Genomic DNA, 27,988 nt, shown 5'->3' on the forward strand with positions numbered 1-27,988 from the left:
GACCCCTACAAGGAACTTGTTAAAAAGAGACCTTCTTTTAAAATAAGTTTTCTCCACAATACTCAGGACCCATTCCAAAGACATTCTGATTCAGTAGATATGAGATGGGATCCAGAAATCCATATCCTTCACAAGCTTCCCCAGAGACTAATGCAGCTGCTCTGAGAGTCAGGCTTGGAAATTACTACCTAGAGATGGCCCTGGCATATCCGACTCAGGCTGTCAAAAGTGGACTTTTTAAATTGCACACTAAAAATGTCCTGTCTCTTATTTCTAATCACTGTATTTCTATTGCAGGTGCACTCTGCAACAGAATAAAACAGTTGGGTCCATTTGACCCAATGCCTTAGGGCTGTCCTGGAATTCTTTTTTTTTCTTTTCTTTTCTTTTTTTCAAGACAGTGTCTTGCTCTGTCGCCCAGGCTGGAGTGCAGTGGTGTGATCTCCGCTCACTGCAACCTCTGCCTCCCGGGTTCAAGCGATTCTCGTTCGTCAGCCTCCCCAGTAGTTGGGATTACAGGTGCGTGCCACCACGCCTTGCTAATTTTTTCTATTTTTAGTAGAGACAGGGTTTCGCCCTGTTGCCCAGGATGGTCTCAAACTCCTGAGCTCAGGCAGTCCGCCCACCTTGGCCTCCCAACGTGTTAGAATTACAGGCGTGAGCCACCGCGTCCGGGCCTAAAATGCTGTATATCTTCCTGCCTCAATTTTTTTTTAGGCTGTCATCCAGCTCACACCTCTACTACCACCCTGTGGTCTGAAATGCTCTCTGCCAATTCTTCAAGATCCAGCTCAAATTTTATCTGTTCTGTAAGGTCTGCCTTCTTTGAAAACGATTACAGATCTCTCACATATTTTCTTATCAGTGTGTACTAGGCAGTTGGCTAGTTAGTCTTGGGGAATACACAGATGAGCAAGTCGTGTTCCTGAAAGGCAATGCGCCTCTGAAACTACGTAGGGGCCCGTCCAAGACGCCCTCCTTCCCCTGCTCTGGTTGGCCTCTTTAAGAACATTTAAATTTTTATTTTTCTCTCCTTGTTTAAAAATACTATCCTTGTTATGGAAAAACAAAAACATGAATTGGAAAAAATCAGAAAAGACATAAAAACGGCCTGTGATCTATTAAAAGAAGGCTACTGAGGCCATGTTGATATATATGCTTCCAAACTTTTCAAAACTATAATTACACATGTACACAGTATATAACGCTACATATGTCCTATATTGTTTTAAAATGTTATTTTTAAAAAAAAGACAGGATCGTCCCGGACAGGCTTTTTCTCTTATAACATCATGAACATCTGTCCCTACCAAGACCTTCACCGAAATAATTTTAAATGATGCTATTGCGTTCCACTGCTCATGCCATTGAAAAATATTTACTGGAAAAAACCCATTACAGAAAATGCTAGGTGGCTGCCTACCGGGGTTTACCGAACTATATTCCTGCTGTTGAAAGTATTTATTCCATTTCAAACACAGATGGGCATGAGCTACATCTGTCTCCCCCCAAATAGCCCAAACCTCCAGACCCAGGACCTCTGGCAGCAGAAGTGTCCCTGGGGCGGGGTAAGGGGAGCCGGGCCTCCCGGGCCGAGGGGGCCGCCCTGTCCGGAAGCCCGTGCTCGCCCGCGGGCGCGGCCAGGCGGGTCCCACGAGGGGGACCCTTTCGGTAACCGAATTCTCGGGCTGGGCCGCGGGGCCAGTGCAGTGACTCCCCCCGCGCTCCGCAGTCCGGCCGGGGTCGCGGGGTCGGCCAGGGTCGCTAGGTCCTCCCGTCGGGCCCCGCGGGCGGGGCTAGGCGGGGCGGGGCGGGGCGGGGCGGGGCCGCGGGCAGGCGGGCGCCGCGCCTGCCGTTCGCCTCTCGGGCTGCAGGTGGGGCTGTGCGGCCGCGCTGCCTCCAGGAAGCCTCACGGGCCTTCGTCGGCCGGGCCGCGGCGCCGGCTCCCAGGATGCAGTGTGGACCGGCCGGGCGCTGACGGAGGCGGCGCGACTGCGGGCAGCGCGGCGCGGCGCAGGGGCAGCCAGCGAGGAGCGGCGACAGAGGCAAGGCCAGGCAGGCGCCGCCTGCGGAGAGCACCGGGCGGCCGGGCCTGCGTGGTGCCGCGCGGCGGCGGCGACGACTTCCTCCGGGCCCGGGCGGGACAGCGCAGGGCCATGGCCGAGGCGGTCGCGGCTCCGGTAAGGGCGACCCGCGCGCGCACGGACTCGCGGCCTGGGGCCCCGGGCGGCCCGGGCCCGGCACACGGCGCCGCAGGCCTTGGGGAGGGATTCCGGGGTCCGGACCGGACCACTGGGCCTGGGGCTCCCGCGAATGGGGCGCGGGGTCCGCCGGGGCCTACTGCGCCCGTCGGCCGGGTCCCCACTATGAGCGGAGCCCGAGCGCTGGCGGAACGGTTGTAACCCCGCGCCGGGGCCGCCGCACGCCAAGTTCTTTGGGCCCTCCGGGGCTTCCTGCCCCCGCCCCAGCCGCTGTCCCCTCCTTCTGGGTGCCCCCCCCCCACCCGCGGCTCCTTTCTCTGCCTGGCGCTCGGCCTGTAGGTCCCTTTCCATCTCCCCCGCAGCGGCCTGGTGGCACCTGGGAGGTGTCCGGCTTCGAATCCGCATACACCAACACCCACTACGTGCGCAGCTCCCCGGGGTCGGCTCGGAAGGGAATATAGAGCCAGGCACTTGAACAAGCCCTGTTGAGGCGTTAGTCTGTCCTCACAGCGAGCCTGTCGGGTGGGTACTGGTGTTAATCTCTGTCATACAAAAGAAAAACCCGGGGCCTAGAGAAGTTAACTTGCCCAGGATTACCCAGCTGCAAAGTGTGAAAAAAGACACACAGTGGCTCCGTGTATTCAAGGACCAAGCAGACAGGTACGTAGGCAATAATCGTGCAAAACAGAAAGGGGTGAGTGCTGGCGCCCAGGTGGAAGCTTGCGGTGGGCTCCCGGGGAAGGAGTGTCAGGGGGCCGCCTGGTACCGCTGTCCACCCCTCATGGCCTGATGCTCTGTGCCTCTGTGATTTGACCCGGATTTTAGGGAAGGCTAGGATTTCAGGCCCAGCTAGACCCGTGGTGCTTTCAGGGAGGGAGGAGTGCCTGGGCAAAGGCGCAGAGAGATGGGACAGTGCAGGGCGTGTTGAGGAACAGAAAGGAGTCCATGAGCCTGGAGAAGATGGTTTTGGTTTGAGGCAGTGGGAAAGGAGTCTGCAGAGAGAGACTAGGAAGGGGCCTGCATGGCTGGACTTCATCCTGCGGGTGGGCAGTGGGTGAGGGATCCCGCTCCTCTTACCATCAGCTCCTCTCAAGCAAAGAATTTCGGCTTCCTGGCAGGAGTCTAAGGACAGCCCCACATATTCCAGCCACCAGACAGTAAGAATCTGGGCTGGAGTGAGCAGCGCACAGTCGCCACCTCCCACCACATAATGTGAGGGCCTTACAGAGGGTTTCCTGGCCCCATCAGAATTGTAAGAAAACCGTGCACCTTGTTGTCCATCTGTAAAAGACTAATATTTTCTTAATAAAGTAGTTTATGTGGAGATCCCTTTCATGCCACACAAAGACCGTAATAATGCACGTGGAGGATGGGGAGGATTTCAGTGGATGGGGAGCTGGTGACCAGTTGAAAGGAAGCTTCTGGAGTAAACTCTTGGCTTTGGGATCACGTGACAGGGATTGATCTGAGAAAGGAGAGGTGAGGGAAGGAACAGTGGCCTTAGGTGGAGGGTGGACTCAAGCCCAGAACCAAGCCAGCCCACCCAGGTGCTGCGGGACCACCTACTACTTGAGAGCAAGACTCCCACCCACACTGGGGTTTTCGCCTAGAAACAGTTCAGCTTGTCCAGAACCTCCCAGCCTTGAAGACCCTTTAGAGTCCTACCTTGTTTGCATCCTGCTTCCCTCCAAATAGTCTCTTCAGCACTGTCCTAGGCAAGTTTTTTTCTGCCTCTGCTCAAACTCTCCTTTTGTCTCTGTTTTTTGAGGTGTCCATCCACGTTCTAGTTCTCAGTGACTTTCTCTAAGTGAATCCACACTGGTTTCTAGTAGCCACTTTTTCATTTTGGAAATAGTCACCGACCTTTGTTGAGGAATTATTTTGCAGAATGTTGTAAGGAGGCGTTGATCCTCGTTGATCTCAGGTCCCGATACCAGGAGCGCCTCTCTGCCCTGTAGGTCCCACATTCAGATGTAGGTGTCTCAAACAGTCCAGCTCCCTACCCAAGGCAAAATGTGCCCATTCTTCCTTTTCCCAGCTGTCGGTCACTGATACACCATGTGCACATTTCCAATGACAGGGAAGCCCCTCATCTCTAATTAAGATGGTTGCTGCCCATATACAAGTCTAACTTTGTGGCATATGTCCATTTTCCTCACCAGGCTGCAGGGTGTGTCACTGTTCCTGGTACAGCTACAAAAATGTCGGAGGCCATCGTTTTTACCTTGAGCGGGTGGGACTTGGGAAAGAGAAAGAATCTTGTATGGCTCATGCAGTGTCAAAAAACTCTGGACTGATGGAGATTTGATGTCATGGGGATTTTAGCTTGTGGGGGAGGGGCAGATGGGAAGGTGACAAAATGAGACTGTCCTGGGGGAAGAGGAACTGGCCATTATATTTTTATGTTTATTAAAAGAGGACATGAGATGCTTTAAAAAAAAAAAAAAAGAAAGAAAGAAAGAAATTGAGCAATACTTTTGTTTGTGCCGTTTCAGTGAACCAGCTGTTTTTTTTGCTGGGTCATCATCAGTAGACAGTTCCTGTGTAATCATGAGGGGAGGTGCAGGCTGAGCTCTAGTAAATCTGCAGTTTACCATTTCTCCACTAAAATGCCCAGCAATGCTAAGTCACTGTTTACACAGCAAAATTGCACTGGGTACCTGCCATGTGTCAAGGACTGTGGTATGAAAAGATGCAATACCATGTTCAGGGAGCCCACAGTATAGGCGTGGGTAGGAAATTACTGTGTAGGGTGGTAAGCACCGTAAGAAGGGTCTGCATTGTGCTGCAGAGACCTGGAGTAAAGGCACCCACCCAGACATAGACCTAACATACCCAAACAGGTGATTGCCAGCCTGAGATCTGGCATGTGGTACGGGATAGCCCCACTTGTCCACACATATTAGTGAGAGAGGGGCTCAGTGAAGTCAGTGGGTGGAATGAATGATGCCGGTTTCTCTTTTGTTTCTCAAAGATTTCTCCGTGGACGATGGCAGCCACGATTCAGGCCATGGAGAGGAAGATTGAATCGCAGGCTGCTCGCCTGCTTTCCCTAGAAGGTCGAACTGGGATGGCTGAGAAGAAGCTGGCCGATTGTGAGAAGACAGCTGTGGAGTTCGGGAACCAGCTAGAGGGCAAGTGGGCCGTGCTGGGGACCCTGCTGCAGGAGTACGGGCTGCTGCAGAGGCGGCTGGAGAATGTGGAGAACCTGCTGCGCAACAGGAACTTCTGGATCCTGCGGCTGCCCCCAGGCAGCAAGGGGGAGTCCCCGAAGGTAGCCCTGGGATTCCTTGGAGTTGGGGAGATCAAGTGGCCAAACCCGTGAGCGTGTGGGTGAGCGAGTGTGACACTTGTGGTTCTAGGTGCCCGTGACGTTTGATGATGTGGCCGTGTATTTCTCCGAGCAGGAGTGGGGCAAGCTGGAGGACTGGCAGAAGGAGCTCTACAAGCATGTGATGAGGGGCAACTACGAGACACTGGTCTCCCTGGGTAAGACCTGACACTCATTTCTCTGTTAAATAGGATTTTGCAAGTCCTCAAACTTCTCCTTCCACATAGTTGTTTTCATGACAGTGATATGTAAATCACCAAAAACACTGTTGACTTTGCAAGTTGTTATCTTTTGTGAAAGATGAGCCCTGGGTGATGGAGTTAAAAGCTCCCTTCTCCTTGTGTTGAGTTTCCCAGAATGCCAGGCTGGGAAAGGCGGTGGCTTCTCTCCTACGCAGGCCCAGGGTGTGGACCTTTCTGTTCTTGCTGACTTGGAGCAGGAAGGCCCCTTCTGCTCTCAGATCCAGTATGTAATTGACTCACATTAGAGAAATACTCTTTCTTTCAGTCTTCTCCTACAAACATGCATGGCCCTTATGGCAACTTGCCTGGAGGTCAGTGGAGAACATGGGCAGACGGTGCTGCTTGCGGCAGACATTGTCTTCACGCCTCAGAACTTTGCTTCCCTCAGCCTGTGGGGCTACTGCTGCTCTCCTTGTTTGATCCTGCCCAGGAAGGGCCCAGACTGTTTCTTCCTGGGCTGATTTCCTCTTCCCGATGGTTTCTGTGTGACCCTGGAGCCGAGGGCAGCGAGGCCTATTAGAGAGGACAGGAGCAGGTGCAGATGTGAGGTTATGTTTCGTCAGCACAAGTGCACTGCTGTGTAACATGCGTGCTCTGCAGCAGTTTCTTCACCCCAGCACTGTTGACATTTTGGGACCAGGTGATTCTGTGTGTTGGGGGCCATCCTCTGTATTGTAGGATGTTCAGCAGCAGCCCTGGCTTCTACCTTCCAGATGTCAATCACCTTTCCCCCAGCCCTGGGCACGACAACCAGAATTGTCTCCAGACTTTGCCAAATGTCCCCTGGGGAGCAAAATTGCCTGCAGTTGGAAGCTCCTGCTCTGTGACAATCAAGAGATTTCGTTTCTAGACTATTGTTGGTTTTCCGGGCTGACTGTTCCCAGCTCTGACTGGAACGTGGCAAAAACTAACCTTCTGTCTTTCCTCAGACTACGCCATCTCCAAGCCCGAGGTCCTCTCCCAGATTGAACAAGGGAAGGAGCCCTGCCACTGGCGCCGCCCTGGCCCCAAGATTCCAGATGTTCCTGTGGACCCGAGTCCAGGTAAGGGCTGGGAGAAGGCCAGGGAGGCCTCAGGTGATGTGCGGGAAACAGAGATGGGAAGGCCAGAAAGGGTGTGATCTTTCCAGAGAGAGCTGAGGAGAAACAGGAAACTTACAGGTTTTATGTCTGAGTTTTTTATAGTTGAATTTTAATCTCTAACTTATTCAGCTAATGCTCCAGAAATGAACACTTTCTATCAGGGAAACAGGTGGCAAACCTAATCTTTTAGGAAGAGACAAAGGCAGGGAACAGAATGAGGGGAGGGAGAGGAAGACACCGAGAGGGAAGGCAGGAGCATAGTTGACCCTTGAACAACACAGGGGCCAGGGGCAACAGCCCCCGGTCCCACGCAGCCAAAAATCTACGTATAACTTTTGACTCTCCAAAGAGTTTGCTGATAGTCTCCTATTGACCAGAAGCCTTATTGATAATACAAACAGTCAATAACACATATTCTGTATGTTCTATGTGTTACATAGTGTATGCTTACAATAAGCTAGGGAAAAGAAAATGTTTCTAGGAAGATCATAAGGAAAAGAAAATAGGCTGGGCGTGGTGGCTCACACCTGTGATCCCAGCACTTTAGGAGGCCCAGGCAGGCAGATCACGAGGTGAGGATATCGAGACCATCCTGGCTAACACGGTGAAACCGCGTTATATACAAAAAATTATACAAAAAATTATACAAAATATACAAAAAATTAGCTGGGTATGGTGGCGGGCGCCTATAGTCCCAGCTGCTCGGGAGGCTGAGGCAGAAAGAGTGGCGTGAACACAGGAGGCGGAGCTTGCAGTGAGCCGAGATTGTGCCACTGCACTCCAGCCTGGGCAACAGAGCAAGACTCTGTCTCAAAAAAAAAAAAAGATATTTACTACTCATTAAGTGGAAGTGAGTCATCATAAAGGTCATCCTCATTGTCATCTTCAGATTGAGTAGACTGAAGGAAGAGGAGGGGTTGGTCTTGCTGTCTCAGGCGTGGCAGAGGCAGAAGAAAATCCATTTAGAAGTGGGCCTGCATAGTTCAAACCCATGTTGTTCAAGGTCAGCTGTATATTGACAACAAAATTAATTCAAAGCTTTGCAAAGAGTCAGCCTTGCCTCCAAGAACCAACCTTAATTTAAACCCATAGCAGTTGTAGAACATACACCCATTGGTCAGCCTTATGGTTTGGTATGATTAGAAGCACACATTTATTTAAGGTGAATCTGGTTACCAGATATCAGTGTCTCAGATTTCCCTGGAGCCAGTCAGCACCTTTGAAAGTTAAGGGAAGGACAGGTGGACACAGGAGAAAAACCAAATTCCTAAAGTGAAGACCTGCTGGGTCATTTGACCACGGAGACCACATCTCTGCAAGACTCGACCCCTGATTCCTCCAGAAGACCCGCCCTTGACCGTCCCACCTGCCTTGGTTTTCGCTTTCGCCTGACACTTAAAAAGGTGGTGTTCCGCAGAGGCCCTCCTGTGCTCCACTTGTGTGAAATTAAACGCCTCCCCCATGTTCATCATCTCATCTCAGTCAGATTTGCACTTTCCTAAGGGTAGAAGCATGTTCCGAGCTGGGCGCTTTGCTAGTCGTCATCAGGACATTGACAGTTTAGTTCTACAGATGTATTTTGAGAATTTTCTAGGTGTCAAGGACAGTGCTGAATGCTAGAGGACAGAAAGACGGCTGAGAACACATACTATTGGGCTGGAAAAGAGGGTTACGACCCATGCACGTCCAGCTTCCTAGCCTGGGTGGGAGGTTCTGGGTAGGTGGGTTTCGTTGTATTTACACCGTGTGTGGAGGCTTCCCTCACTTCCACAGCATGATTAAACGAGAGTAAAGAGGGGCCTCGAAATATGCTGGTTACTGGTAAGACCCCGTAACACTCTCTAGCTGCATCGTATGATACTCAGCAGCTCTACCTGAATGGTGGCCTCTACCCACCATTAGACAAGATGAGTAGACACAAACTCCACTGTCCACCTTGAGCCTGTTGGCAGGGATTCTGTGTGGCCTTTATCTCTCTCCCCTTTGTCTGAGAAGCCAGGACTCCCAGCTCATCCCTTGCCACATTTGGCCTTGCCCATCCCTTGTGAGACCTCACCTCCCCTTCTCACCTCCTGTACATCCCCCCACTGAGCCTTGTGGGACTCAGGGCTCAGCAGACCCACCAGGTCCTGAGTGCTCCCTGCTCGGACTGAGCTCCAGGGGACTGCAGCCCTCTGAGTGCTTGTCATCCTCTTCCCTGCCTCCCTCTAAGCCCAGGCCCACCGGGGACAGGGTCCTGACCCCTCAGATTGTGCCTCTGCCAGCCTCAATCCCTCTCTAGAGACCCTGCCTTTGGGTCTCAGGCCTCGTGTTTTTGCTGCTTCTGCAGACCTTCCCTCTTTTCTTGTCACTCTTCCTGCCCTCAGTCTTGGCCATGGCAGCCTCCATGCGGATGGTCCTGTGCCCCCTCCACCCATCCCACAGCCATCTGTGACTGTGATGACAATGACTGCACCACACCCACCATCTCCATCTCCAGCACACCACTCCCCAGCCGCCTCCTGCCGTGCCTTCAATTCCCTGTCTGGTGTCCTGATTCCAGCAATTTCCAGTCCTTCAAGACCTGCAAGCCACCAACCCTGCTGCCTTTTCACTGCCCTAGTTCATCCTCATTTCCCTCCATGCCCACCACTGTGGTTCCCCATTGCACACAGCCTCGGCGCTCTTACCCCTGTTTTGGTCATTGTATCCACCTGTGAAATCCACTGGTGTTCTGCACCTGCAGCCAAACAGCTGCACCTGACTGCAGAGAACCAGGTAAGCTGGCTGCTGGTGTCACATGACATTCACGACCAGCGACTTCAGTGGGTGCTCTGCAACACAGTCACACTGTGTCTCCTTAGCCCAGGGGCCAGCAAACTGTGGCTGAGGGCCAAACCTAGCTCATCTGTTTGTGTATGGTGCACAACTGAGAATAGTTTTATATTTTAACCCTTTTTTTTAAATTAAAGAGAAACACACCACTCGCACAGCCCTCCCCACGCCATCTGCCTGCACCTGTGCCCCCTTCTCTGCCTTCACTCCTGTGACTGCTAAACTGTCAGCCCTCCAGCCAAAGCCCTCCTTCAATCTGGCGCCAGATCCCACCTCATGCCACCTTCTCAAGGGCAACACAAGCAATCCTGCCTTGACCTCTACCCCTGCAGCCCCTGCCCGCTTCTCTGCTTCCCTTTGTGGCAGAGCCCCTTGGGGACATCTGCGCTTGCTGTCTCCTGCCCCTTCCCTCCCACTCTGTTACCTCTTCCACCAAAACCTCTCCAACCTTGGTTATCAGGGCCCTCCATGGTGCTGAAAGGTCTGTCTTCTTACTTGGCCTTGTCCCCTCTGCTCTGCCACCTAGGTCCATTATCTCCTGCTGAGGTTGTCACCATCCCCTTTCCTCCTGCTCTGATCCCCCAGAGTCTCGTCTCAGCCCAGCAGAGTGATCCCTTTTAGACCCAAGTCGGACCCAAGTCCTGGCTTTCCATCTGACCTGCACCGTCAGCTCACCTCCTCCACTTTTCTCTCACTCTGCCCAGCTGCACCATCCACGTTGCTGTCCCCTCTGCCCTGTGCCAGGGCCTTCGCAGTGCCCTCTACTGGGAGTGCTCTTTAGGCAGGTCCCACCTGCAGGCCTTTCCTGTCATCGGTACTGCAACCCCTCCCCACCCAGGACTCCAGGCCTCCTTTCCTGCTTTGGGTCTTCCGTGTCACACAGCGTCACGTCATATATATGTTTCCTATTTATACATTCATCATATGTCAGGTCTCCATTAGAATGTCAATTTCAAAAGTAGAAAAATTTGTATCTGTTTAATCATTCTAGGACCCTAGAATATTGCCTAGTACAGAGTAGGAATTCAGTAACTATTTGCTGAATGTATGCTGTTTCAAAATTTAAAACGTGTGTGTGTGTGGTGTGTGTGTGTGAAATAATGTATTTCCGATACCATTTAAATCCCTTTTTAGGTCCCCCAGGCCTCCCTAGGGCAACCCTTTGTCCTGAATTTTCTGTGTTTATTCTTCCTATCCACATTTTGAAACGTCTGCTGTGTACTTTGGTAGCTGTAAACAATATATAGTATGGTTTTTTTGTGTTCTGAAAAATTACATAGATGTTGTTATATTTATCACTCATTTATTCTGTATTTCAGATGTATCCATGTTGATACATGTAGATCAAGTTCATTCCTTTTAACAGATGGTTAATATTCCAGAAGCAAGTATATTGTAATTTATTTTCCATTCCTCCACTGATTGGCACTTAAACTTTTTCTGATTGTTCACTCACAAGCAATACTGTAGTGAGCGTTCTTGCGCCTGTTTCTTTGTGCCCCTGTGGGGATGCTACTCCAGGAAACAGATCCAGCAGTGGCCTTACCACGTCGTAGGCTTGATTTCACCTTTTCCGCTACTGTATCGCCCTCCCCGGGGTACCCAGTGCCAACAGGTGCTCCTAGAACTTGCTTCCTAACATCTTTGCCCAGTTTCCATAATTACATTTTTGCCAACCTGATGGGGGTGAGATGGCCTCTCGTTTCAACTTGTATTTTCCCTACTGTTAGTGAGTATGTGCACCCTTTTTATATGATTATTTGGCTGCTTCTCCAGTGAATTGTCTTCTCTTTTTCTGTTGAGATATTCTTCATTTTCTTATTGATTCAGGGCTTCTTTGTATGTGTTCTAGATACGAATCCTTTGTCTATTATTTGCATTACAAACATTTTCTCCGTGTTGGTGGTAGGTCTTTTAACGTTATAGTTCTTGTATGCAAGTTTTCACTGTTGAAAGAGTCAAACATGTCAGTCTTTTCCTTTATGATCTGTGCTTTTTCTGTAGTAAGAGATCCTTGCTTACCTCACTCAAGGTCAGAAAGATATTCTCTCTTTTTTTATAAATTTTTAAAAGTTTTGCTTTTCAAATTTAAGTTTTTAATTTATCTAGAATTAAAATGTGCGTAGCTTGCAAGGAAGGGTTTCAGTTTTTCCTCCGACAACGATGGTCTGATTTTCCAGCAAAGTTTGCTGAATGTGTTAGCTTTTCTCCACTGATTTGTGATGCGATTCTGTCCTGAGCCAGTTTCTGCATGTGCACAAGGCTGTTTCTGGGTGCTTTCTTCTGTGTCATTGGTCTCTTTGTCGGTCTCTGCACCAACACCTTGCTCTTTTAGCTTCATAATAAACCTTGATATTTAGTAGACTAATCCGTCTCTACTTGTTGTTCAAAAAATTGTCTTGGCTATTCTTGGATCTTCGTTCTTTTATATGAATTTTGGGATCTGTATGTCAAGTTCCTAAGAAAATCCTGTTGGAAATTTGATTGGAATTGCATTTACTTTACAGTCTAATTTCTGGAGAATTGCTCTCATGACAACATTAGCCTTTCTAATCACTGGAAGACTCATTTATTGAAGGCTTCCTTCTATGTGCTTGAATAAGATTTTACAGTTTTCTCCTGATAGTTGTTTTTCATTATAAATGGGATTTTTACAGTTTATTACATGTATTAATAGTTATTGCAGGTGTACAGGTATGCTGTTGACTTTTATTTTAAAAAAATCTCGCTCTCATGTCTAATGGTTTGTTTCTTTATATTCTCTTGGATTTTTTATGTAGATTATTATATCCTCTACAAATCATACAAAGATTGTGTCTGCTTTTTAACTTTTTATAACTTTATTTTTCTTCTTTAGCAGTTTGACTAGGACATTGTTGAATAGCAGCAGTGATAGTGGCATCCTGTCTGTGGACAAGATATATTTCTAGAGTTTCAGCCTTAAGTATGATTTTTGCCTTTGGCTTTTGAAAATACTGTTAAAGACATTTCTTTCTAACCAGGCTACCCAAAAGTTTTTATTGCAAACAAGTGTTATATTGTATCAGATGCTTTCCTTTTTAAAAATATTGTGTTTTCTTTCTTTAAAAACAGCGGTCTCCAACCTTTTTGGCACCAGGGACCAGTTTCATGGAAGACAATTTTTCCACCGATTGGGGACCAGGAGGATGGTTTGGGGATGAAACTGTTCCATCTCATAAGAAGGGAGTGTGACCCAGACCCCTCGCATGCACAGTTCACAATAGGGTTTGCGCTGCTGTGAGACTAATGCCACCACTGATCTGACAGGAGGCATAGCTCAGTCGGTAATGCCAGCGATGGAGAGTGGCTGTAAATACAGATGAAGCTTCACTTACTCGTCTTCCACCCACCCCCTGCTGTGCAGTCCAGGTTCCCCGGGGCATGGGGACCCCTGTTTTACAACATTGTTACTGTGTATTATATATAACAACAAACAAAATACATACAGAACAAAATTCATGTGACGTTTAGAGATGAGTAGTAAACCCGTATTCCCAACACCCAGCATGAGAGAGAGACCACAGCTTGAACCTCCTGGACCCCCGTCCTTCCCTGATCACACCCCTTCCTTCCTTTTATAATGTACATAAACTGAAAATTCAGAAATAGAGTCCCTTGCCTTTCTTTACATTTTTATTCCCTCAGTACGTATCCTAAGTAATACATTTGGTTTTACCTGCTTTTGAACTTTTTATAAATGGAATCATACCACATATGCTCTTCCTTAACCTGGTTTTCTCATTTGCTGTTATGTTTTTGAGAGCCATCCATGTTAATGAGCTGTGGCTCATTCATTTTCATGATTTTCAGCACTTTACAGTTTTGTATTTTATGACCATAACACAATGTATTTTTTCCTTCTACTGTTGGTGGGTGTTCGTGTTGGTTGTTTTTTTTTTTTTTTTTTTTTTTTTTTTTTTTAAGCTGTTTTTGCTGTTGTGAACATTCTTATGCATATGTAAAAGTTTCTCTAGGTGTAGATCCAGGAGTGGAACTGCTGGGCCATAGGAAAGAAGAGACACGTGTTCAAACTTTTCCAGGTGATGTCAGGTGGGGATACCGGCTGGTATTCCCAGGAGGGCCTGGGGGTTCCAATCACACCTTATCCTCACCAGCCTGGGAAATGCTGTTTTTATTTCTGCCCATTTGGTGTGAGGGAAATGGTTTAAAATTTATGGTTTAAAACTTGGATTTTCCTAATTAATGAGATTGAACATTACATCCTCTATTTGTGAGCTATTTGTCCTTCCTCTTCTGTGAAATGTGTGTTTATGTCTTCTCTGCATTTTTTTAAGTTGTTTTTTGTTAATAGAGTCTTGCTCTGTTGCTCAGGCTAGAGTGCAGTGGTGCAATCTTGGCTCACTACAACCTCCGCCTCCTGGGTTCAAGTAATTCTCCTGCCTCAGCCTCCCAAGTAGCTGGGAATACAGGTGGGCATCACCACGCCCAGCTAATTGTTATATTTTTAGTAGAGACAGTGTTTCACCATGTTGGCCAGACTGGTCTTGAACTCCTGACCTTAAGTGATCTCTGCCTGCCTCGGCCTCCCAAAGTGCTGCGATTACAGGCAGGAACCACCGTGCCTGGCCTGTAAGTGTTCTCTACGTATTCTAAATATTAATCTTTTTGTCAACTATGTGTGTTGCTGTTATCTTTTCCATTTGTGGTATATTTTAAAGAACAGATGCTTTTCATTTTAAAGTTCTCAGATCTACTAGTCTTTCCTTTATGGTTTATCCTTTTTGTGCCTTAAACAATTAAGAAATGTTTACGTTCTTCAATGCTGTAGCGCACCAGTGCACCTTCTCGTATTTCCTACTAAAGGTTTTCAGAGTTCATCTTTCATGTTCAAGTTCTTCATCCTTCAGAAATGGACTTTTGTGGTGCTCTGAGGTGGAGACCCTGCTTCTTTTTCACTACACTTTGGCTCTTCTTTCCCTTTGCTCTTTCAGATAAACCCTCAAATTGCCTTATCAAGTTCCATGAAAAATTCCAGTTGGGGTTATGGTTGCAATTGCATTCCATCTATTAACATTTTGGAGAGAATTGACACTTTTACTATATTCAGTCATGTTATCTGTGAATGTCCTAAGTCACTCCGTTTGGTTTGTCTGTAATGTCGCAGTGAAGTTTTATATTTATATTAAGGTCTTGGACATATTTTATTAGATATATTCCTAGGTTCTTTTAAAAAAAAAATCACTTTTGTTGGTGGTATCTTTTTTCCAAATTGCATTTTCTGTTTGTTGCTGTTGGGGACTTGAGGGCAGAGAATACTCCTCTCTAAATGCTTTTTCTCCCATCACAAGAGCTCATTCCAATGTCTCTGCCCTTTATGCAGAATTATGCCATGAATTATCAGTAATAAAAATAGCTTAGCCTCACCTGTCTTCCTTTTTGTTTTGTTTCTGTGTTTGTTAAGACCCTTGATAAGGAAGAAAAATTGTAATTGATAGGCTTTCTCAAAAACCTCACAGTATTAATATATAAAAATATAGTTGTCTTTCATTTATTTAACGATCTAGGAACCCTACTAAAATTTTCATTAATGCTAATAACCTTTCTATTAATTGTCTAATCATTCTCAGATTTTCTGAAAAGTTAATCATATCTATGAGTAATAATTTCTTTTTAAATATTTACGGGTTTTTTTTCTTGTTTTATTGTGTTGACTGAGAACTCCCAGAAAATCCTTAAATAGAAATGATGATACCAGGTATCCTATTGGTTCATGATTTTAAAGAGAACACTTTTTAACTTTTCACATTGAGTATAATATTTGCTAAAGATTTTGTTTACAAATATCCTTTATCTGGCTAAAGAAGTTTCCTTTGTCTGTGGTTGGCTAGGTGTTTCTAACAGTAATGACTTGAATTTTATATAATTTCTTTTGGTATCCATTGAGATGATTATGCGTTTTTTTCTCCTTAACCTGCTAGTAAGGCAAATTATGTTACTTTCTAATGTTGAACCAACCTTGCAGTCTTGGAATAAACCTAACTTTGTCATGATCCTTTATGTACATTGCTGTATGCTAATTATTTTGTTTAGAAGTTTTGAATCTTTGTTCATGGAAAAGATGGGCTTGTAATTTTCTTTTCTCAGACCATCTTTGTTTGGTTTTGGTATTAAAAATATGAGCTATGATGTATTCATTCTGTTTTTAAATTTCAGAGAGTTTTTGTAATGTTGGAATTATCTATTCCTTGAATGTTTAGTAGAAAACACCAGTGGGGCCACCTGAGCCCGAAGTTTTCTTGGTGGGGAAGATTTTTTACTACCGATTTAATTTATTTTAGTTATAGGACTATTCGGGTTTTCTATTTCTTCTTTAGTTTTGGCAGGTTGAAATTTTTCTAGGAATTTGTCAGTTTCCCCAGAGTTTTCAAATTACTTGGAATAATATAATATCCTCTATATCTTTTAAATCTCTGCTACATTTATCATTATGTTCCCTTTTTCATTCTTCCAATTGGTTATTGGTGCTGTCTCTCCCATTCTCTTGATAATCTTGCTAGAGGTGAATTGGTTTAATAGTCTCTTCAAAGAACCAACTTTGACTAACTATATTCTATCTTTGTCTTCTCTTTTATTAGTTTATGATACTCTTATATGTATTATCTCCTTCTACGTTTGAAAAGGTTCTTAAATGTTATTTATTTTCTAATGTCTTGCATTGACTGTTTAACACATTAATTTTTGACCCACATTATTATTATTTTTTTTTTTTTTACACGATGTCTCGCTCAGTCTCCAGGCTTACAGTGGCGCGATCTTGGGTCACTGCAATCTCCACTTCCCGGGTTCGAGCCATTCTCCTACCTCAGCCTCCTGAGGAGCTGGGACTACAGGCACAAGCCACCACACCCAGCTAATTTTTGTATTTTTAGTAGAGACGAGGTTTCACCATGTTGGCCAGGATGGTCTCAATCTCCTGACCTCGTGATCTGCCACAGCCTCCCAAAGTGCTGGGATTATAGGCTTGAGCCACTGCTCTCAGCCCCCGTGTTTTCTTTTTTAATATAAACATACAAGGCTATAACATTTCCTCTGAGTACCATTGTAGCTGTAGCCCATACATTTTGATAGACAATATTTTCATTAATATTGGGTTCCAGATATCTTCTAATTTTCATTGCGATTTTTTTCTTAGACTCAGATTATTTAGAAAGCAATATATTTAAAATTTTTAGTATGTATGGGAGTTATTGATTTCAAACTTAATTATGTTGTAGCTAGAAAATGCAGTGTGTAAAATACTAGTCGTTTAAATTTTGCTGAAGTCTGTTTCATGACCTAGAAAGTGTTCATTTTTCTTTAATGCTCTGTGTAGCTTAAAAAGCTTGTGTTTTCTGTGTTTGGAATCTATTTCGGTCCCTTTGATCAGGTTTACTGGTAGAGTTGGTCAAATTTTATGTAACCTTTAGTTACCTAGATTTATCAATTACAGAGAGATACATCAAAATCCCCCACTGCAAAAATGGATTTGCTCATTTCTCCCTAGAGTTTTATCAGTTTTGCTTTATTATTTTGAAGCTATATTATAAGCTTAAAAAATTAGAGTTATTGGGTAGGCGTGGTGGCTTACGCCTGTAATCCTAGCGCTTTGGGAGGCTGAGACGGGTGGATCACCTGAGGTCAGGAGTTTGAGGCCAGCCTGGCCAACATGGTGAAACCCCGTCTCTACTAAAGATACAAAAAATAGCCAGGCATGGTGGCACACATCTGTAATCCCAGCTACTCGGGAAGCTGAGGCAGGAGAATCGCTTTAACCTGGGAAGTAGAGGTTGTAGTGAGCCGAGATTGCACCATTACACTCCAGCCAGTGTGACAGGAAGACTCCATCTCAAAAAAAAAAAAAAACTTGAGAATTATTTTATCTTCCTGGTTAGTTTACTATTATGGAGTAATGCTTTTTATTTCTATGAATATTTTTACTTTTAATGTTTATTTCATGTGATATGGTATAGCTAAATCATTTCTTTACATTGTTCTGGCTTAGTACATCTTTCATTCTTTTACATTGCTTTCTGCGTCCTTCTGTTTAGGTATGTCTCTTGAAAACAGCAGATAGCTGGGGGATTTGTTTGGTTTTAGTCTGATAATCTTTACCTTTACCTGTTAAATATTCAAACAGTAACCACTATCCACATGAGCACTTGAAATGTGCTGTAAGGATAAAATACCACATTTCAAAAACCATGTACAAAAACAAGCCATGTGTACAAAACATGCATGTATAAAATAATATAAATCATTTTATATTGATTTTGAAATAACATTTTCAATATATTGGGCTAAATAAAATATACTGTTAAAATGTATTTCACCTGTTCTTACTTTTTTAACATGACTACCAGAATACTTAAAATTAGATATGTGGTTCACATTATTTTTTCTTCTTAGCTCTGGTCTAGACCATTTACATTGATTATGGTTATTAGTTTATTTGGATTATTTTCTACCATTTTAAACTGTGCTGTTAATCTTTAGTTCTGCCTTTTCTGTATTTTTCCTGCCCCTCCTTTGGGAATTATTCATTTAGGTTTTTTCCTTTTCAAACTTTTGTTATTTTTAATTAATTTGACAGTTAATGTATTCTATTTCTATTGTTATAGAGGAGTCTTTAGAAATTTTTTCTTCCTTTAGAAGTTATTTTTTGTGGGTCTGATGGTAATGAATCCTCACTTTGTGTGTGTATATGAGTTTATATATATTTATATGTGTGAAAATATCTTTATTCCATCCCTATACAGTGAGTCCTCTGTATTTTATGTGTTCCAAATTTGTGGATTCAAGTAACTGCACATTTGAAATATTCAGGAAAAAAGGTGTCTACTAAACATATACAGACTTTTTTCTTGTCATTATTCTCTGAACAATACAGAGTAACAACTATCTACATAGCATTTATGCCGTATTAGGTATTATAAGTAATCTAGAGGTGATTTAAAGTATACAGGAGGATGTGTGTGGGTTATATGCAAATACTACACCAGTTTATATAAGAGATTTGAGCATTGTGGATTTTGGTATCCATGGTGTGCCCTAGAACCAATCCCCCACTGACACCAAGGGACAACTGTAGTGGAAAGACATAATTTTAGCTTGAGTGTTATTTTCTCTTAGCTTTTGAAGATAATTTGCCCCTTTTTTCTGGCTTTTGTTGTTGCTATTGAGAATCTGCCATCAGTCTAATCAGGATTCCTTTGTGGATGATCTGCATTTTTTCTTTCTCTGCTTTTAGGTCTCTGTCTTGGGTGATCTGCAGTTTTACTACAATGTGTCTAGATGTGGGTTTATTTTCTTTTATCCTGCTGTAATCACTAAAATGTTTCACCGATTTGGGAAAATGTGTTATCTTCCCTCTTTGAATTTTGCCTTGCCCCCTTTCTCTCTAACCTTTTATTCTGGAGCTTTTTCATATTATCCTTTATAACTTCGAACCCCTCTTTATATTTTCAGCTCAGTCTCTATGTTGAGGTTGAAATTTCTTTTTTTTTTTTTGAGACGGAGTCTCGCTCTGTCGCTCAGGCTGGAGTGCAGTGGCCAGATCTCAGCTCACTGCAAGCTCCGCCTCCCGGGTTCATGCCATTCTCCTGCCTCAGCCTCCCGAGTAGCTGGGACTACAGGTGTCCGCCACCTCGCCCGGCTAGTTTTTTGTATTTTTTAGTAGAGACGGGGGTTTCACCATGTTAGACAGGATGGTCTCGATCTCCTGACCTTGTGATCCACCCGTCTTGGCCTCCCAAAGTGCTGGGATTACAGGCTTGAGCCACCGCGCCTGGCCTTTTTTTTTTTTTTTTTTTTTTTTTTTGAGATGGAGTCTTGCTCTGTTGCCCAGGCTGCAGTGCAGTGGTGCGACTCGGCTCACTGCAACCTCCACCTCCCGGGTTCACTCCATTCTCCTGCCTCAGCCTCCCGAGTAGGCTGGGATACAGGCGCCCGCCACCACATCTGGCTAATTTTTTGTATTTTTAGTAGAGACAGAGTTTCACCATGTTAGCCTCGATCTCCTGACCTGGTGATCCGCCCTCCTTGGCCTCCCATAGTGCTGGGATTACAGGTGTGAGCCACCGTGCCTGGCCAAGGTTGGAATAATTTGTTCTATCTTCTAGTTAGTTCACTATTCACCAGTCATTTCCATTCTGTTGTTTAACCTACACATTGGATTTTAAAATTTTGTTATTGGCCAGGCACAGTAGCTCACGCCTGTAATCGTAGCATTTGGGGAGGCCGAGGCTGGCAGATTGCCAGAGCTCAAGAGTTCGAGACCAGCCTGCAACACAGTGAAACTCCATCTCTACTAAAATACAAAAAAACTAGCCGGGCCCGGAGGCGTGCACTTGCACTCCCAGCACTACTGGGGAGGCTGAGGTAGGAGAATTGCTTGAACCTGGGAGACAGAGGTTGCAGTGAACCAAGATTGTGCCACTGCACTTCAGCCTGGGCAACAGCGCGAGACTCCATCTCAAAAAAAAAAAATTCAGTTATTTTTGTTACCACTCTAAAGTTACATTTGATTCTTTTTCAAAATTTGGTCAGTTTTGATAGTCTTGTTTCCTCATACTTTCACTCCCCTTTTTTACTTCTGTAAATAATCTCATTGATTATTTGAAAGTTGTGTTTAAAATGCTTTCCTCCTGAGAATGTGTATGTGTTCCTTGGCTGGTCATCTGATGCCAGTGCAGACTTAAGACCACTTCAAGTTACAGTCTTGACCTGGAAGTTTTTGGACCACAGTGGCCCTCCTGAGTAGCTGGGACCACAGGGGATGCCATCATGCCTGGCTAACTTTTTTTAAAAAACTTTTTTTTTCCCCTCTGTGGAGACAGGGTCTTCTGTGTTGCCTAGGCTGGCTTTTTTTGTTTGTTTATTTGAGACAGGGTCTCACCCTGTCACCCAGCCTGAAGTGTAGTGGCGCAAACATGGCTCGCTGCAGCCTCAAACTCCTGGGCTCAAGAGCTCCTCCCACCTCAGCCTCCCAGAGTGCTGAGATTACAGACATGAGCCACTGTACCCAGCCTACTCAGCAATTTTAGATATTCCGCATTGGGAGGAATTTCTGTTTCTTTGCACATCTAGCCAGCCATATGTCAAAAATAGAAGAGCTAAATGTTGTTTTTACATCTGTTGAGATGATTATTGTTTTTGCTATTAATCTTAACTTTGTTCATTATATTTTCTAGTATTATCCTTGAGCTCTCAGAATAAACCCAATGTGTTCATAATATATTATGTCTTTTTCTTTTTTGAAAATATATTGCTGGGTTTGATTTGTAATTCTTTCATTTAGAATCTTTGCATATCTGTTCATATATGAGATTATTTTTTAAATTTGTTCATATACAACCCCTCTAGTTTGTGCAACAAAAATTGTCTTAGCCTCATAAAGTGAGTTGACAGATGTTTTCTCTCAACATTTGAAGATATTCCATGATCTTCTGATATCCTAGTTGCTGAAGAAAATCTACTCTTAGTCTGAATGTTATTATTGTCTCTTGGGTACCTTTTAAGATTTTTCTCTTTGTCTTTCCTATGGTTCCATTTCACATGAATGTTGTCTAGGTTTGTTTGTTTGTTTGTTTGTTTGTTTGTTTGTTTGTTTTTGAGACAGAGTCTTGCTCTGCCGCTGGGGCTGGAGTGCAGTGGCCGGATCTCAGCTCACTGCAAGCTCTGCCCCCCGGGTTTACGCCATTCTCCTGCCTCAGCCTCCCGAGTAGCTGGGACTACAGGCACCCGCCACCTCGCCCGGCTAGTTTTTTGTATTTTTAGTAGAGACGGGGTTTCACTGTGTTAGCCAGGATGGTCAATCTCCTGACCTCGTGATCCGCCCGTCTCAGCCTCCCAAAGTGCTGGGATTACAGGCTTGAGCCACCGCGCCCGGCGGTTTGTTTGTTTTATTACCTACTTGGGAATTGGTCTGTTCTTCAAACTGTGGACTTCCCAGTGCCGTCAGTTTTGGAAATTTCTCAACCATTATTTCTTTACCTATTGCCATTACTCATTTCTCCATTCTCTTCTTCTGGGATTTCTACCAGCATGTGTTGGAATTTCTCATTCTATCCTCCATGTCTCTTAACTTTTTCGTATTTGTCATTCTTTTTTTTTTTTTTTTTTTTTTTGAGACAGAGTCTCGCTCTGCCGCCCAGGCTGGAGTGCAGTGGCCGGATCTCAGCTCACTGCAATCTCCGCCTCCCGGGTTCACGCCATTCTCCTGCCTCAGCCTCCCGAGTAGTTGGGACTACAGGCGCCCGCCACCCCCGCCCCGGCTAGTTTTTTGTATTTTTTAGTAGAGACGGGGTTTCACCGTGTTAGCCAGGATGGTCTCGATCTCCTGACTCGTGATCCACCCGTCTCGGCCTCCCAAAGTGCTGGGATTACAGGCTTGAGCCACCGCGCCCGGCCTTTGTCATTCTTTATCTCTCAATGTTGTACTCTGGATTATTTCCCTGGATCTCTCTCCCAAGTCATTAATATTCTCTCTAGCTGTGTTCAGTCTGTTGTTGTTGAGCCAGAGCCATCCATTTGAGTTTTTCATTTCCATAACTGCCTCTGTCATTTGTAGAATGTTGAGTTCTTTTTCAAATCTACCTTTTTCAAAATAATTTACAGTTCTTGCCTTAAAGATTCTGTTCTTTATCTCTTTGATGATCTTAGACATACTTAGGTTACTGTATCATTCAGCCTCTCCTTTTTTTCTGTAGTTCTTGGGAGTGAACTCTGCCATGACTATCATGGCCATTTGGCACCTCTTCTGTTTTGTAAGTTTTAGTTTTTCTTCTGGTTTTAGTTTTCCCTGAGGAGCCCCCTGTGGACTGCATTGTGTGGGTGCCCCTCGGAGGCAGATCTGCATTTGCCCATGCTGGGGCCTCCTAAGTTGCTATGGCTGTCAGCCAGTTTTTCTGTGAATTTCTCAGTTTATGGTGTCTGCCCATGTGGGTAGTGTGAATTCTGTGTGGACATGGGATTCCAAGTTTTTATGGGTTTCTTTCCCACACATAGCCCTGGAAAAGTAGGCTGCTTCCTGGTGGCTCCCGCAGGCAGATGGAGTTTTCCTAGTCCCCATCTCACAGACAGGCCACAGCCTATGGCTCCTGGCTTCAGGCAGGTGGCTCGGCCACACTCCCAGCCTCACATGGACATGAAAGCCCAGCCCCTAAGGCCTGTATCCTATTCCAATAACTCTAGGTCGCTTGCCTTCCACTGTAACTCTTGATTGGACTTTGTGTGTTCTCTGTCATTCTTACCTCTGGGATCTTTTCTTTTGCACTCACTTAAATATATGAGGGGGGTAAGGTTTTGGGGGGGACTTGGGGTTCACTTTTGTCCAGGATTTCTGTGTTTCAAGTGAGGGCAGGCCATTCCCAGGGCAACTCAGTCTCCCCCTGGACTGGCAGCCTAGCCCTGAGAAGGTGCTTGTGTATTCTTCCCCTCCCCCACCTCACCCTTTCCTGCCCTACCTGCATTCCCAATACCATGTGACCTCAGGCTCTGCCCTAGGCCCCCATCCTGTTTGCTGCTGCCTGCCTTCCCACCAGGCTCTTTTGCTGTTGGACCCTTGTAAGGCCCCTGTGTCTACCTCTCCAGCTAGGTGCGTGTCCGCCCCAGACCTCTTGGGGCCGTGGTGCTGTATCCTCACACTCACTCCCCTTCCTAGGCTCGGGGCCCCCAGTTCCTGCCCCAGACCTCTTGATGCAGATCAAGCAGGAGGGTGAGCTCCAGCTCCAGGAGCAGCAGGCCCTGGGCGTGGAGGCATGGGCAGCCGGGCAGCCAGATATCGGGGAGGAGCCCTGGGGCCTCAGCCAGTTGGATTCCGGCGCAGCAGACATCTCCACGGACGCCACCTCTGGTAAGTGGCTGAGACAGGGACATAAGGAATGAGTTTCAGGGATCACAGGAGGGACAGGGGAGGGCTCATGGCAGCATGGGGGAGCTGTGGGCCCTCAACACTTCCGACCTGACAACTTTAGAAATTTTCCCATTTTAAGGTGGGACTGTACTGAAGGACTTGTCTCGAGCCTCTCTCAGGTCGCAGATGCTGTTCCTGGGCATCTCTCTGGCCCTGTTCCAGTGGCCCCTCCATAACCGTGCGGCCGCTCCTCTTGCCCCATCTTTGGGCATTGAAGTCACTGGCTGCCTCTATTCAAGACGGGCCCGTGTGAAACACAGCGATGATGTCTGAGCTTCCCAGTGCCTCAGAGTGGGGGACAAAAGAACCGGGATCACTCAGAAAAGCCCCCAGTGGGGAGGACCTCAGAGCTTAGCCTGCTCTCCTCCCCAGCAGTCTTCTGTCCTCCCCATCCCTCCCCTAACCCACAGGCTCTGTTCTCCCCTTATCACAGGTGTCCATTCCAACTTTTCCACCACCATCCCACCTACCTCCTGGCAGGCGGATCTCCCTCCCCACCATCCCTCTTCAGCATGCTCGGACGGGACCCTGAAGCTCAACACAGCAGCCTCCACAGAAGGTACGGGTGGCAACAGGAGGAAGGGAAGGGCCATGCTTGCCTGTGGGGAGTACCTCCATCCAGGCGTCTCATTTTCATTGGTGAACTGCTCTGACCTTCCAGCCAATAGACATTAGGGTGTCTGCACTCTTATGACCCTTTGCACATTCTGTTCTTTATCTCCTTCCCAAATCATAGGCGTCCGCAGCCCTTCTTGAGGACATCCATGTTTCAGTCTGTTGCTTTTTCATATGGTGTTAAGTGGTGTATTCTAATAAGCTGATCGATTGAAGGATATACCTCCTCCCCAGGCTTAAGCAACTGTGGCTTCTCTCTGGCATGGAAGAAAACAAAACTGAACTGAAACCACTTCTTAGATATTGGTACTACCAAAGACAGGTGTCTGAAAGCCGATTTCAGAAGAACTGCCACCAAATTTATCTGTTAGCTTTCTGTTTACTTCTGTTGTAAAGCCCAGTCACCTGTTACTTTAATAACGTCATATTTTAGCACCCAGAACACGTGCTAATAGCCAAGATCCCTGATGTGAAATCTCAGAATGTGAAGTTCAAGTACACTTACATAAAATCAAACACATTCAGTAATATTTTTATCATTAGCTAGTGGGTCCATTTATTGAATGCTGCTACATGTCAAATAGCTCACTAAGGCACTTTCAGACATGTCATCTGGTTTAATCCTCACACCTGTGAAGTGGGCATTCACAGATGAGCTGTGGGTTAGGAACTGCCTGCAGCCCACAGCTGCTGTGTGGCGGGGCTGTCTGAACCTCCATTCCCTGCACTGCAGTGGGGCACAGTACCTGCAGCAGTCCGAATTCCTTTCTGAGGATCAATTCATGCTTCGCCTTAACAACCACACTGAAAAATGGAACCTGGGGAGCAGATATGCTGGTGGCTTTTCCTGTGGTGAAGGTGCCAGAACACTGGTGTCCTCCGGTGGGAGGCCGCCTCACAACCACCAGGCTGCTCTGCTGAGCTGCCCTCTGGGCTCAGCCACGAGGGCCTTGGTGGAGTTCGTGGGGCCAAGCAGCTGCTGAGCAGTGATGGTGGCAGATCGTGGCTCGCTCAGCAGGTGAGGGACAGGTCAGTATCTGTCTTTTTGTCTTTCTCAGCAGATGTAAAAATTGTAATAAAAACAGAAGTCCAGGAAGAGGAGGTGGTGGCCACACCTGTACATCCTACTGACCTAGAGGCTCACGGGACCCTGTTTGGACCAGGCCAAGCCACGCGGTTTTTCCCTAGTCCTGCCCAGGAAGGAGCCTGGGAAAGCCAGGGCAGCTCCTTCCCCAGCCAGGACCCTGTGCTGGGGCTGCGAGAGCCCGCCCGGCCTGAGAGGGACATGAGTGAGCTCAGCCCTGCTGTGGCCCAGGAGGACACCCCTCCTGGGGACTGGCTCTTCGGGGGGGTCCGGTGGGGCTGGAATTTCCGGTGTAAACCGCCAGTGGGCCTGAACCCGAGGACGGGGCCGGAGGGGCTTCCTTACTCCTCAGATAACGGAGAGGCCGTCTTGGACCCCAGCCAGGCCCCGAGGCCCTTCAACGAACCCTGTAAATACCCTGGCCGGACCAAAGGCTTTGGCCACAAGCCAGGGCTGAAGAAGCACCCCGCGGCGCCCCCCGGGGGCCGGCCCTTCACCTGTGCCACGTGTGGGAAGAGCTTCCAGCTGCAGGTCAGCCTGAGCGCGCACCAGCGCAGCTGCGGGGTGCCCGACGGGTCGGCCCCTGGCACTGGCAGTGGCGGCGGCGGCGGGGGCGGCGGCAGCGGTGGGGGCAGCGCACGGGATGGCAGCGCCCTGCGGTGTGGGGAGTGCGGCCGCTGCTTCACGCGCCCTGCGCACCTCATCCGCCACCGCATGCTGCACACGGGCGAGCGTCCCTTCCCCTGCACCGAGTGTGAGAAGCGCTTCACCGAACGCTCCAAGCTCATCGACCACTACCGAACGCACACGGGCGTGCGGCCCTTCACCTGCACGGTCTGCGGCAAGAGCTTCATCCGCAAGGACCACCTCCGCAAGCACCAGCGCAACCATGCGGCGGGCGCCAAGACCCCGGCCCGAGGCCAGCCACTCCCGACGCCGCCCGCACCACCCGACCCGTTCAAGAGCCCCGCCTCCAAAGGACCTTTGGCCTCCACAGACCTTGTGACCGACTGGACTTGTGGCCTCAGCGTCCTAGGACCCACCGATGGCGGGGACATGTGAGCACCACCAGCCCCGTGACCCCGGCTGGCCGCACGTGTAAAAAGCCCCGTGTGCAGGCAGCAGGGCGGCGTGGAAGCTTCAGGCAGACGCGGGACGGGGAGAACCCAAATGTCCAAGTTGCTGAACTGATGATCACTGGAGAAGGAGAAACTATCCACCAGGACAGCTGCCACCTCGAAACCAAGTAGAATTCTCTGTGAAGATGGGAGCGCTGTAGAATTTTAAGTAATTTAATTGGAAACCTGTTTTTTTTTTTTTTTTAATTCTTGAGGAAAAAGCTGGAAAATAGTAATAGGGCCATTTGAATTTTGTAGGTACTTTTGGTTTTCAGGGCTTGCATTTCTGTCACTATGTCACTGAGTCTGATAGTGTGTTGGAAGGTTAGCAGTTGGGGACCCCTGGCCCACTGACTCCTGGGGATGGGGTCTCGTGGGCGCCCCTGCTCTGCCCAGGTGGGCTGAGTGAGCCCAGAGCACCAAGCCCTTGGGCAGTGAGGGCCATTGGGTCCCTTGGAGCACACCTCAGCGCAGCAGGAAGGACCCCTCCAGGAATAGCGGTTGCATTTCCCAGCTTGCCTCTCCTGAAAAGGTCCCCCAAAAGTGCTGGCCCCAATTTTCTCTATTTCAGGCCATCTGCAGTACCTGTCCCAAGGGCACCTGGTGGTGTCTCCTAGTGTGTGACTCCTCGGCCTCATAAGGACGAGTTGTCAGAAATCACAGCATTAGGTCTGGAGAGATGGAGAAGCTGAAACTGGGGAGCTGCACCACCCCAGGAGCAAAGCCTGGCCGCCCACCCCCACCTGGGGCTGCCTCCCACTCCGGGAGATGCTTGTGTCTCCTGTTCACTTTCTATGGTGGTTTCTCATTTTCAAAATGCATCTCATTTGATCATTACTGTGACCTTGGGAAGCAGCAGGACAGGGATTTCTTTTTAGAGGTGCAAACCGCTCAGAGGGGACACACCTCGGCCTCTCACTGTGAGTACACATGGTGTGCCATGAGTGGGGAAGAGCCACAGGCGAGACGTCTCATCCTACTGGAACATCATTGTGGGAAAGCAGAGATTTCCAGGTTTTCCCTCTTAAAATATTTGTCCCACACCGACAAGAGTCCAGTCACCAGGCCTCGAAGGAACTTCTGCTTGTAGCAGCCACCTCCCCTGTGCCCTAGTCTCCTTAGCATGTGCACTCTCAGACCTGTTGGGGGCACTTGGAGGGCCCAGCTCATGAGACTGGGTATGGGGGCCAAGTGGCTTGTTCATTCCAGCATCTAACATCATAAAGGTGGGCCCAGATTTCTTAATTTGACCACAGTGCTGTTCCTACCACACAAATATCCATTCCTGTTTTGTTGAAGCAGCCACTGGTCCTCTTGTCTCCCCTGCAGAGGGAGGGACCTGGCAGCGCCCATTCATTCAGCCCCCTCATGCATACTTTTATTAGGCAGTAGACTAGTTAAGAAAATTGTTTCTATGTACTGTATATTTTGTACCTGTTTACACTTCTAATATTGATATAACTGATATTTTGAAAAATAAGAGAAAACATCCTGTTAAAATAAAACCTAACCAGCACCAAGGCGGTTTGTTGGGTTCCGTTCCTAGGCATGTGTCTTTGTCACTGATG

At 47.2% G+C, this 27,988-nt stretch overlaps 2 protein-coding genes across 5 annotated transcripts in view; both read left to right on the plus strand.

The window, feature by feature from the left end:
• Positions 1–1,856: 1,856 nt before the first annotated feature.
• ZNF746 (zinc finger protein 746) lies at positions 1,857–27,940 on the plus strand. Of its 4 annotated transcripts, none has more exons than XM_050785833.1 (7): positions 1,857–2,180; positions 5,176–5,475; positions 5,564–5,690; positions 6,704–6,817; positions 23,352–23,543; positions 24,037–24,162; positions 25,277–27,940. In XM_050785833.1, the coding sequence occupies exons 1-7, from the start codon at positions 2,157–2,159 to the stop codon at positions 26,362–26,364; spliced, it is 1,971 nt and encodes a 656-aa protein (XP_050641790.1). In that variant the 5' UTR covers positions 1,857–2,156; the 3' UTR covers positions 26,365–27,940. The 4 variants fall into 4 exon arrangements, with proteins under 4 accessions (XP_050641790.1, XP_050641791.1, XP_050641792.1 ...); XM_050785834.1 differs by having other exon boundaries at positions 1,872–2,180; positions 25,280–27,940; XM_050785835.1 differs by having other exon boundaries at positions 1,872–2,180; positions 5,609–5,690.
• ZNF425 (zinc finger protein 425) overlaps positions 25,626–27,988 on the plus strand; it is a 370,402-nt gene continuing 368,039 nt past the window's right edge. The window contains exon 1 of the mRNA XM_050785828.1: positions 25,626–25,629. The gene's annotated coding sequence lies outside the window, so the exon portion shown is untranslated. The remainder of the gene's footprint in view (positions 25,630–27,988) is intronic.

The sequence above is a fragment of the Macaca thibetana genome, chromosome 3 (genome assembly GCF_024542745.1).
Source record: "Macaca thibetana thibetana isolate TM-01 chromosome 3, ASM2454274v1, whole genome shotgun sequence".
In the NCBI taxonomy this organism is placed as follows: domain Eukaryota; kingdom Metazoa; phylum Chordata; class Mammalia; order Primates; family Cercopithecidae; genus Macaca; species Macaca thibetana.